The following is a 12,501-nucleotide window of genomic DNA, read 5'->3' as shown; positions in this document are numbered from 1 at the left end:
TGAATATATGGCAGTAAGAAGGATCTACAGGTCTTTTTTTATTCAAGTGTAACTAAACTTAAGTGAAGAAGCACTCCTAAATACCCAAACTGACAAAAATGACCAATATCCATAAAACGCTTTGTGTGAAACTGAAACTGTGGCAACCAAGTATATTTCAACAAACAAGTTTAATCCAATAAATGTTTTGTCAATAAACCAAGAATATAATGTGTAAATGTCAGTAATAATAATAATAATAATAATAATAATAATAATAATAATAATAATAAACACCCTTATTTTATTTCTATTTAGTTGACATGCATCAAAGTTCATTCATTTACGTAGACATATAAGCAAACAAAACAAAACATAACCATTCATATGTGCCAAAATATTTTTTGAGCATTTTAAAACAGTCGTGTATTAAAAAGAACCCAAGGTTGAAATATAATTTAGTGTAAAGTCTTTGATTCAATCCTCCTCTTCATCATGGTCATGTGAGCTTGTTTTTGTCTCCTCATTGCTTTCCGTTTCTTCATCTTCTGCCTCATCTTTGTCATCTTCCTCTGTGGAGTCTGTGTCCTCACTGGAGTCATCTTCTACAGGTGCACTAAACACAAAAATGAACCCAGTAAACATAGGAAACAAATCGTTAAAGCCTATTTTAAGAGAATTCTTGCCATTTTTAAAATTATGCTGGTAATTTTTATGCCATATAAACATCACCACTAAGAGAACTAACTTATATAAAGTCAAATATAACCAAAGTTTTCTTGGTACATTTATTCAATTATTGTAATAGATACGTGAATGCTAGATGAATACTTACCACTGACGTCTGTTGAGATTCATGCATTCTACTCCAGAGTTAACATCAAATGGATCTATGAACAAAACAGATGTGTAGCTTTCATTACGAGGGCAGTTAATTCAGCACTACAGGTCACTCAGCAACAAAAATACACATCCAGATTCTAGACATTTCCAGACAATCAGCCTGGATACTGACTTCCTAATCACAGCCAGATGTGTTCAGAGATGCAAGCAAAATTAAATGAGTCAAAATCCAATAAGGAAAGGAAAAAGAAACAACAAGGCAGCCTGATTACAAGGCAAGGAAACAATGCAAGGAACAGTTATATCAATGTCCACAGAATAATCAATCAGATAAAACAGTTCGTAATGACATTTATTTCCCCTTGGAATATTCATTACTAAGTGTCTTTAAAGTCTTAAGAATAATACGAGTTTTATATCTTATAAACAAATATGAGAACACTGGTTTCCCCGTGACAATTTAGCAAATGTGAGTCACAACAAGAAACTATAAAAATTATTCTAATTATTCATTAGCAATTACTCAGATTAAGCCATTTCTAAAGTGAACCTTTCCAAAATAAAAATACATTTGAATCAAACAGTTGATTATGACCAACAATACTGTGCAAAAATCCCTAATTTCTTAATATTTGCTTCCAAAGTGGTTTCAAGCAATAGTTCTCCAGGCTCTCTGAACCTCTTTCAAAGTTTGTCTTTGGATAGTGGCTGCTTTTTCACTCATTTTCAATCCAGTCCAATACCTGACCACCAAGCCACTTAACACAGACTCGTGAATTAATCAAGCACACAAAGGGACCCAACTCAAGAGATGACCTTTGTTGTTTCTACACTGCAGAAAATTAAGCCAAGAACCAACTTTAATTTGTATCTTTAGGCACTTTCTTGTTACAAAAACACATCATTTGTTCTCATTTATTTTGTTGAATTTATGAAAATCCCAAAGATAACAGCTTAACAAGCATGAAATAGTATTTTTACACCAACAAGGTGATTCCCAAAGAGCTTTTAGCTAAAACCTTGGCACATCTCGAAATGGTCTTCATATGTCCTTAAAGAATTTGAAGAAACTAGACAAATGGAAGACAAGAGAAAGTGGCAGGCCTAAAGATACTACCTACAGTAAACAGAAACATCTGGAAGTCATGTTTTAAAGAAAGATCCTTCTACTGCTTCATCAGCAATGCTGTCAGATGAATGGAATCCATGTCAAGAATCCATTTTTAAAGAAGGAAAACAAGAAGTACTGGACTGAAAAAAATGGAGTATTAAAATATTTTACATTTTTGATTCAAATTATCATCATTATATACAGAGAAGTTCAGGAGGTGCTGGGAAAATGTATCTCGCCAAAATTTACACACTTAAGAATGTACATTCAAATTTTCATCCACTATCTGGTGATACCACCATGTGGAAAGCATCTAACTGGCAACGCCTTCAATTTTTCAGCAAACACACTGCCAATGCAGTAATAGCATAACTGGATAGAAAAACAGACAGTTGAACACTATCAGTCATGGATCGGCCTCCCCAGAGCCTGGGCCTCAACATTACTGAAGCAGTATGGGATCTTCTTGACAGAGAACAGAACTAAAGGCAGCCAACATCCAAGAATGAATGTCCTTCAAGAAGCCTGGAGAACCATTTATGAAGACTACTTAAAGAAAAGGACCAGAAATCTAGTCAGAAATAGTTCAGGCTGTGTTGATGAATAAATGTGGTCACATCAAATATTAAATTTCAACCTCATTAGAATAGTATTAGCCTTATACGCTATATTTCCATATTTGTTTGCATGTGTCTGAATAAATCACTGCACCTACGTTGCATTTTCTACGCAAAATATGAAACACTCATGAGTGGCTCAAGATTTTTGCACTCAGGAGGTCCTTCAAGAACTAATTACCTTCGAAGTCATTTTTTTTCTAGTTTGTATTTGTTATTAGGAAATCTAAAGTGATGCAACAGCTAGCCACTTCAACACAACTTCCTGCTTTAGTCTTATTTTCTTGTTTCAGCCTCTTTGTTTTCTTTCTTTTCTGCTTTGCTGCTGTGTGATTTCTGCGTTCTGTTTTAGTGTTTTAGGGTTAACACTAGGGGTGCAACGATACACAAAATTCACGGTTCGGTTTGATACTTTGGTGTCACGGTTCGATATTTTTTCGATACAAAAAAATGTTCATGCATTTTTAATTTGTCATTTATTAAAATTATAAATATATATTTTAACTCAAAAGTACAGTTTTTAAATTTAACCCTAACCCTTGTGCGTGTTTTTTATTTTGACAGCGAATGCGCACCTGCGGACCACTTATGTGCAGCCCTGGTTATTTAGCTCATCATATTGCAGCCACAGAAATTATTTTGTCCATGAAACCATAAAGCTGCACTTTCTTTTTGCCTCATAGTCTGATTTGTCATAACTTCTCCGTTTTGTGGTAAGCTTTTCTTTGGCTGTCACTTCTTCACCCTGACCTGTCTTATTTATGGCGTTATTTTTGTGCCACTATTCTGAGCGCACGTAAAAAAAATTTGCAGGTGCAAGTGTTGCATTTTGAGGAGAAATTTATTTTGAGCGAAGAAAAGCTGAATTTGAGTGAACAAAATTCATTGCTGCGTGCAAAAAATGTATTTCAGTGTTTGCTATTATCCACACACACAATAGCAGCCCCTCTCGCTCAGTTTTTGCACTTGCGCTCGCTCGCAATGTGTCGCTCGCGCTCTCAACATTTCAGCCCGTGCGCGCTCAACTCGTTCTGTACACCGTTATATTTGTGCCACAAAACCAGCCAATCACAGACTTGGATGCAAAAAAAATCTGATTGGCTGTTTTCGTCTCCAACCAGCTCGAAATGACGAAATGCAATATCCCAGAATCCATTTCGTCCAAAGCTCAAACGAGGCAGTGGCGGAGGAACACAGAGTGGCAGAGTTTGAAATATTACTCTTTGTGGGTCACAAAATAAACTTTTAAGATATTTTCATGCGAGAATGGTGCTGTGTAAACTTCTAATATCTGCTCGATTTATCAAGACATCACATATTTGCATAAGTGCTCTAACGTTTTTGGAGATGCCTGTTACCCACCAGCTGACCGAATACCTGGACTGGCCATTGGGCATTTACCCGGCATTTGCCCGGTGGGCCAATGGTGATTTTTCATTTTTATGTTAGTTTGTTTGTTTTTGTAATGGTATAAACAATGAAAGGTGGTGGATTAGCCAGCTGGTAATAATCAACTCTGGGCTGGACCAATTACAATACATCCGTATTGAGGGGAAAAGACTTCAGCGAGAATAAAAAAGACACAAAGCTGGAGTTATTCTGTGTCTTAGCTGCCTCTTCTCTCCTCATTCTCTCTCCCTCCCTCTCCTGTTGCTACTTCAATCATGAAACTGATCAATGATCAGCTGATCGTCTCTCTTGTTTGTTTATCTCCCACTTTGCGCCAGAAACAGGAAACCAGCGGATGTTGCGCTAAACAACAACAGCAGCACGTTCAAAATTGATCAGCTGTTGTTAGAATTTATTTAAAATTAATTTCTAGTATCAGCTGATGTTTGCTGGAGCCACAGCTGTAAAGCTGGAAACATGAAGGTTTCAAAGTGCAAAGTGCAAAGTGATTGCAAAGTGAAAGCAAAAAAACAAGCGCAAATTCAAACGCGACTTCAATATGTCACATATTGACAGTGGCTCACCGATGCCAATGACATAATTACCCAGCTACATTTCTGAAAGAATGCAAAAGCATTGACATATATTTTTCCTACAATAGCCCGACAGGCAGGGAAGAGAAAGATTTTGGTAGCCCGACTGAAAAAAATCGCTAGCTCCGGGACGTCGGGCTAGCGATATTGCAAGCCCTGTATCTGATTGAGGAATCACTCATCTTTGGAAAAGAGAGTTTATTACAGAGAAATGGCTCTTTCCAAAATAAAAGCTATACTATCCGCTTCTTCTGGGCTATATTCTCAGCAGCATAAGGAGAATCATGTGCTAACAGCTGTCTAAATGACTCGGCTAAAGTTAGTAGCATGCTTGCTTTTTTTTGTCTGCTTCTACTTGTCTTTGCACTAGGATGATGTCGGCGTAAATGTGCAGTCATATTCGTTGTGTTCCCACTAGTGCTTTCAGGTTAATCTCGTTGAAATGACCTTAACGCCACAACACGGCAAATCTCCGTTAACGAGCTACCGCCGATCACTCCGTGCATGGGGCTAGACGGCCAACACGTTAACGAGCTAACTGCGCTAACACACTAGTTCACACCAATGTAATTGAGCATTGCATGGCACATCCAACATACTGTTTTACTTTAGTCCATGACTCGCTTACCTTCAGGGTCATACGTCACATGAAAACCAAAATAATTCCAAACGCCAGATCTGAATGAGGTTCAATTTGCCTGTTGCAAGTAGAGCTTAACTTCTGTCTCGCTAGCTTGCCCTGCGCTCTTCCTTCTGACTATGCTGTCTGTGTTGAGCGCTCAGTGGATCTGCGCTCGACAGTGCAGCCTAGGCGGAGTAGTCGAACACAGATTCACTGAGCGCTCAACACAGACAGCATCGTCAGAAGGAAAATTTATAAAAGAAATTACAAATGTTGTATTGTTCGATACATATGCGTACCGAACCGAAAGCACTGTATCGAACGGTTCAATATCGATACGAATATCGTTGCACCCCTAGTTAACACAGCTAATGTTTTACCAGTAACCCCAAAAGACAATCAAAAGTTTCTTTGCCAGAAAAAAATCACTACTTTGTAGTAGGAGCTAATGCAAACACTGATGATCCATGCCCACTTTTAACTGCACTACAGCAGGTCTCATTTTGCACTAAATCATTTACATATTTTTTCCAAATTGTTATATTGTTATTTATTGTTATATTGTTGCTATCGCAACACCCAGTGTTTGCCTTGTTATTGTATGTTTCATATGCTATATGTTTTTTTTTTATTGTTCTTGCAACAGTTACAAAGATACAAAAATGCGACTAAAACTTAACAGTTACTAAAACTGGAAACTGTCATCTGAAAGCTCTTAAAGTCCAATAAATGTGATTTATTTAAGAGCCACTACTTGTACGTGAAGCCAAACTACAGCTAAAATAAGAAAGAGGTTGAACCAAAACACAGTGACCCTCTACCTCCACTGCTACACAAACCCAGACACTGCGTAGAACCCCAGGTTATTTACCAAACTCCTCCTCTTCCTCTGGTTTAGAAGTGAGAAACTCTTTCTCTACACCAAGGAGCTCTTCTTCCGACTGACAAGCAGCGTAGCGGCCAAGCAGGACTTTATTGAGCTCCAGAAACGTTGTCCCCCATTTAAATTTCTTCAATAAGAGCAATGCCAGTTCCTCAAAACCTGCAATATCAGAAACAATATGTCACAGTTTAACTGCCATAACCAAAACAAGACACAAAAAGCAGTTGCTGCGGTATTCCTGAATAACTAAACCTAAACCCTTACCTACGATGCAGAACGTGGCAGCAAAAGCTTCAACGCAGGACAACTTGCAAGGCTTGCCATAATTTACAGGGTTCGCAGCTACGAGGTACGGCAGTAACCTGGGATGACTTCCAACCATCTTATTGAAGGGTGTCTCCTCCAGTTTGGCCCAGGAGCAATCAATCACTGCGAGCCCATTGTTGGCCACAATCTCTCTGTGCAGACAAAACATGGAGAGAAAAAAATCGCTTTGGATTGCATCACAACAGTGACACAAATTATAGAATTTATTTAATTTTCATAACCAACAAAACACTTTGATATAGTAACATTTGTTTTAATATAACAATGCATTGGAATGTCTCAAGTTTTTAATATGCCTGATCTTTAAGATCAAGCTCTACATGGAGTAAATAATCAAGTAATAAACCTAAAAGGAGGGCCTTTACACTCAGGGGACACTTTATTAAGTACACTTTGCTAGTCCTGGGTTGTACCCCTTTTGCCTTCCCAACTAGCGTAATTCTTCATGGAATAGATTCAACAAGGAGTTTGAAACCTTGTTCCTCAGAGATTTTGGTCCATATCGACATGACAGAATATAACAGTTGTTGTAGATATACATCCATGATTCAAAACTTCTGGATTGAGATCTGGCAATTGAAGCTGTCATTTTACTACAGTCAAGAAACCAGGCTTAGATGATGGAAGCAGCTACCATGAGATGGGTACACTGTGGCCATAAAGGGATGGAAATCATCAGAAACAAAACTCAAGTAGTCTGTGGTGCTAAAACACTACTCTGTTGGTACTCTAGGGTCCAAAGTGTGCCGACAAAATATTTCCACACATTTACACCAGCAGCAGCAGCTGGACTTGCTGATACAAGGCAGGATGGATCCATGTTTTTGTGTTGTTTACCATCCAAATGTGTCAGCAGAAATCGAGACTCATCAGAGCAGGCAACATTTTTCCAAAAACTTTTGTTCAGTTTTGATGAACTTGTGTGAATTGTTGCCTCAGTTTCCTGTTCTTAGCTGACCCAGTGTGGTCTTCTGCTGCCGTATCTAATTTACTTCAAGAGTCCACATTGTATTTTAATCGATGTTCTTTTGTATTTCATGGTCCTAACGCGTGTTTATTTCACCTACTGTTGTTACTCTGAACACTGGCATCAAAAAAACATTTTCACCCTGAGAACACTTGTTAATGAGTAACTAAACAGGTGTGCATCAAAATGTGTATATAAATAGTTATATGAGGTGGTCTATGGCTACAGATTCTTTGATTTCATTGGCTGAAGTACAGAGGAAACAGCTGAACAAACCTGTCTGCTGGCGTCACATACTTCGTGCCCATTGGACTCAGTATGAGCCCGTTGAATCTCTGATTGAGTCTCAGGTTGCGTACAAAGCCCTTCCTCACCAACTTTCTGCCAGTACAACGTTTGGGATCGCAGTGACCCAACTCCCACATGGCAAGTGGGCAAGGAAGCTTCACCTGAGGGGCCTCTGCTCCTTCCTCCCTGTGAAGACTTGCTGAGGAGAGAAAGTTCACAATCTCAGATCTCTCAAGAGTTTACACCATATCGAGTGTTATCAGTCCTGAGCAATGGGCACTTTTTCCTAGTGTAAACAGCATTTCATGATGCTGACGCTAATGTAAATAGCATGCCTTACAGCCAACATGTTAAACATTTTTGCATTAGAAATAATCAATACACTACCTTCCAAAGCAGTGTGCATTTCTTCTGTAAAGGCCTCTAAAGATTTCCCTTTCATTTTGTGACGTTTGTCTTTGCCCTTGTTGTCAGGACGGACAAACTTTCCCTGCTTTTTTCGTCCCATGCTGCTAGTTAGTTAACTGTCACTGTCAGACTGTCACTGCAATGAACTGACCAAGAAGTATGACTTAAGCTATCTGGCTATCCTGCTGACAACAGTTTCGTCTAACAAAGAGAACTGCCCAAAAAAAGAGACGCAAAAACTTCTTATTTGCAATAGGAATTAGACATAAGCAACTTTCAAGACTTTATCACAAACTAGTAGTAGTCTCCTTTCATCCGGAAACACTTTCATATGAAGTATAACCTAGCTTGATTGGCTTCGTATCGTGGTAAGCACGTCGCAGTCCCATATGAAAAACACGCATGCTCACGGCTTATTTTGATCACGTGGCGTGTCACCTGACCGGAACGAGCAAAAGAGGAAATGTAGACAGAAAAGTAACACTTTAACGCCTTCATAACGTAAATAATAATGCGTTGTTTCAGTTACCGAGTAGCTCATTTAATAAGTTTGTGTTTTGTCTGCGTGTATCTGTTCAGTAAGTACAGCTTTACTGCGCAGCTTCATTCAGAGATTTTAATCTAAACAGAGCTCGTGTGTCTGATCTCGGCTTGTTTTTAATGCAGTTAACTATGGATCCGCCGGTAAAATGAAGATAGTCGAAGAGCCAAACACATTTGGGTACGTGAAGCAAAATAAGTTCACATTGTGCAGTTTTGTTGACTTTGGCCTGCTGCTAATGGATCTACTTTGTGTCCAGGCTGAACAACCCTTTTGTGGCTCAGGGCAGCAGACTGCAACCTAAAGTGACCCCAGCTCCAGTGTCTGGTAAAACAAACTCATCATTTAAATATTTAAACATAAAGAGGAAAGGAGGCGTAGATTTCTGACTTATAAGTGTATTTCATGAGTTTTCCTCCATTCATACCATAGCAAAACCTTTGTCTTATAGTTGTAGTACACTCAAGGCGATGAACTACCAGAACTTTTTTCTGGCATTTCTGACATTTATTTCTCACAATTTAAGCCCAAAGAGTCACGCTGACAGATTTCTTTTGTTTGCTACAGCAGCATTTCTTTATCTTTGCACTTCTTTTTTCTTATATTGTGACATTTCAGGGATTAAATGTTTTATTAGATTTCTTTACACTGACAAAAGAGGGAGTTTCACTGCTTCAGCCCACTTAATCCTGATTTAAAGCCTCAATTCATTAAATTATATGTAAAATGTTCTAAATGTTGACTAAAGGGTCCTTTAGATTTTCTGTCTCATCATATGAGCAATGATTTCCTCCTTAAGGCCCAGTGCACCTTCATCAGCTTGCTGGAAAGTGCTTCAGTCTCACGGAGTCGACGTATGTATTTAACCTGTCACACAGTAGTATATTCCACCATATCTCCACAGTGCAGACCATTAGCTTATTACATGTTGGATCTGAGCGTCTGGAAAATACAAAACAAACAATAGCATGTTGTCCTCACTTTGCAGGTATAAATATGAATTCTGTCCATTTCACAACGTCACTCAGCATGAGCAAACATTTAGGTGGAATGCCTACAGTGGGATCTTGGGGTAAGAAGCTCCAGAAACAAAACACAAACTAGATGTAAATGTGTGAAGCAAGCTGTTGGCTTCTTGTGGGAGTCAGGTTTGTGTTTGGTCCTTGCAGGATCTGGCAAGAGTGGGAAATGGCAAACAACACTTTCACCAGCATGTGGATGAGAGACGGCGACACTTGTGGAAACAGAAACAGAGAAACAAAGGTATCTAAACCTTTAAAATCCTCCTGGTAATCCACTGACAAGATTTTGGGCCCCGTCTTGAATATGAGGCCAACACTTTGCAATGCTAATTACTGCTTGAATGTATTGTGCATGTAAACATAACAACTAGTGCCAAACCGAGTCAAAGACAACTAGCAAATCATCCCATCAGCCCTTAAAGTTATGCTTTTCCTTGTTTTCTGCCATATATTAACTTGCTGTTCAGACCTGCCTTTTACGGGGGTCAATCAATTGGAACAAAAGTGGCTTAGAGTGAGTGGGGGAAGGGAGCTGTTTCAGTCAGTGGAGATCTCGACTAGAGTCTAAGAATAAATATGTGGAACTGGGAATTACTTTCTTACTCAGCAACATGAATAAGAAATTGTGTTTTCTTTCTTTCTTGTCGTGGATCTGCAGGTGATTCTGGTCTGCAGCACAAGAAGCAAGCTCGCTCAAGTCTCAGAGCCCAGTACCTGTGTGTACTCACTAACCTTTGAGACCCCCCTTGTTTGCCATCCACATTCTCTTTTAGGTAAGTTAAGCAGGACTTACTTTCATGCCAATGGGGATAGGGTTACTTATAAATTCTGTGCTCTTTTAAAGTGTATCCAACTCTGAAAGAGGAGCTACAGAAGGAATGGGATGAAGCGGAGCAGGCTCGCTATGAAGGACTTATAACTGAACAGGTGAGGGCCAGTTTGGTAGGTAAACAAATACTGCAGAATGACTTGCTTCCTCTATGCTTTTCATCTATGTCAGTTTATGCCACCTGTGAGATGATGAAATGTAGATGCAGAAAATATAGTGGATATAAACAATAGACTTAGTGAAGCTAAAATTCAAGCGCTTTAAAGCTGCATTCTTTTTAATGGCCACCAGGGGGCGAGTCACCTGTTTGCAAAAAGACGTCCAGTTGTACAGAGGTCTAGGAGAAAATAAGTCTACTGCTCACTTGATTTACATTATCAGTAAACACCTTCCAGATTAGTTCATCTTCTCAGCTGCTTAACACATACTGTACTCAAATTTTGTTGAGTACAGTATGTGTTAGCATGTCTATTAGAGTGAAAATGAACATAAAACAGCATACTTGTGATTCACAAGTGCACCCATATTATCATGCAGCATCCTTCAGTTTCCTCATTCATCACATGAGTTTTCAAAACGTCAAAAATATGACAACACCGAAAACGGTCTGTTTACAGCTTTGTGTCCATCTTTTATGTACAGTTATTGTAGCTGAAAATCAGACACCTCTGATTGAGCTCTGTTATGGTACACACATTTCAAGGTGTCCTTTGTTATGTACATTTTAATTATTCGTGGAATGGTTATGTTTACACTTTGTACATGTGCTCCAGGGATACAACAATCTCTTAAAGGATATTTTTGAGGACGCCGGACTGCTGAAGAGTCGGAAAGTAAAAGTCAAGGTTCAAGAGGCAGCAGCTGATTCAGCAAGGCAAAACTCTTTAGAGAAATGTAAAGCGGTATGTAACCTTTCAAAGTAGTATCTCTTCTAACATTACAACAAAATCACAATACAAGCTCAATAGTGTTTTTTTTGGTATATTTTTTCTACAGGACTACCAAAAACTGAGAGAAGAGACTGAGAGATTGCGAGCTCTTCTTACTCAACATAACATTCCTTTTACTTCTGAGACAAGTGAGTGAAGTCAGTCTTCACTCATTTAAGTCTCGTACAGTTTATATGAATGATTTTTTCCCCCTATATGTGACAGATGACGCAAAAGGTACAGTGAGCGTGACGGTTAAGGATCAACACTTAAGAGGAGACAACGGACTCATTGATGTTCAGTGAAGATTACCTGGAGCAAAAACGAGCCAAAGCACCTGAGCGGAGTTTGTTGATCAGCATCAGAGAGACGCATAAAGTAACCGGACAACACTGGTAGAGCTCAGGCTGTTGGTACTGCAGAATAAAATTTTGCAAGCGTAGCTGAGAGTGGGTAATTTCTTTTTTTTGTCGAGGATTCATCACTGAGCTCTCCAAGACTATGAAAAGGCACCATCGTGCATGAGAAATAAAATGAGCTTTGAAAATGTTTACAGTCCAGTTTTGTTTGTCTGTTAAGCCTAAAACAATAAATCGACAGCAGAACGTCATGTCCGTAAGACATGAGGGGAAAATATCCAGCCAACCTGACATAGAATCTAAGAAGCACCTACTGTTCACTGAAGCCTCAACAGAAATGGACAAAGGTAGAAGGGTGGCTGTCAGACAGCTACTCTTCAAAAAGGCAGTCTGGAGAACTATTCCTGAACACTACTTAACACACAGACTTAAGGAGTTCAGATTGTGTTGAAGAGTAAAGGTAGTCACACAAAATATTGATTTTCAAGCTCAGACTGTTTTTGCCTTTTACGCTGCATTTCCATGTTTGCATATTTCAATATCCTGACAAGATATAATAAAATGAGGAGTAAATTTTTTTGTTCATGCATATGCAAGTAACCGAAAAACATCGTCCATATATATATATAAAGTGGCTGAAAAGCATTTATGTCTTTGTGTTGTATTTGGGTGCATTTGTATAGGAAATGAAGTCATCACAGCTAGGCTAGATATTGACTTTGTTTCCTTCCTCTGTGTTTGTGTCCTATATTAAGACTCAAACACATGTTCCTGTCATACTGCACTCAAAGAAG

General features: G+C 38.8%; 2 protein-coding genes across 2 annotated transcripts; one reads left to right on the top strand and one right to left on the bottom strand.

The window, feature by feature from the left end:
* Positions 1 to 195: 195 nt before the first annotated feature.
* tsr3 (TSR3 ribosome maturation factor) lies at positions 196 to 8,425 on the bottom strand. The gene is made up of 6 exons (XM_082543838.1): positions 8,007 to 8,425; positions 7,608 to 7,818; positions 6,302 to 6,495; positions 6,026 to 6,196; positions 815 to 869; positions 196 to 595 (listed from the first exon to the last, which is right to left on the bottom strand). Exons 1-6 carry the CDS (start codon positions 8,125 to 8,127, stop codon positions 457 to 459), a joined length of 891 nt encoding a protein of 296 aa, XP_082399964.1. The 5' UTR covers positions 8,128 to 8,425; the 3' UTR covers positions 196 to 456.
* Positions 8,426 to 8,446: 21 nt separating this feature from the next.
* On the top strand, positions 8,447 to 11,899 carry gnptg (N-acetylglucosamine-1-phosphate transferase subunit gamma). The gene is made up of 11 exons (XM_082543837.1): positions 8,447 to 8,605; positions 8,694 to 8,748; positions 8,828 to 8,895; positions 9,368 to 9,422; positions 9,557 to 9,640; positions 9,738 to 9,831; positions 10,249 to 10,363; positions 10,435 to 10,517; positions 11,193 to 11,321; positions 11,416 to 11,497; positions 11,574 to 11,899. Exons 1-11 carry the CDS (start codon positions 8,539 to 8,541, stop codon positions 11,651 to 11,653), a joined length of 912 nt encoding a protein of 303 aa, XP_082399963.1. The 5' UTR covers positions 8,447 to 8,538; the 3' UTR covers positions 11,654 to 11,899.
* The last annotated feature ends 602 nt before the right edge of the window (positions 11,900 to 12,501 follow it).

The sequence above is a fragment of the Aulonocara stuartgranti genome (genome assembly GCF_965226115.1).
Source record: "Aulonocara stuartgranti genome assembly, chromosome: 8".
NCBI lineage: Eukaryota > Metazoa > Chordata > Actinopteri > Cichliformes > Cichlidae > Aulonocara > Aulonocara stuartgranti.
The sequence above is the reverse complement of the archived record's forward strand: the minus strand, read 5'-3'. Positions and strand labels throughout refer to the sequence as shown.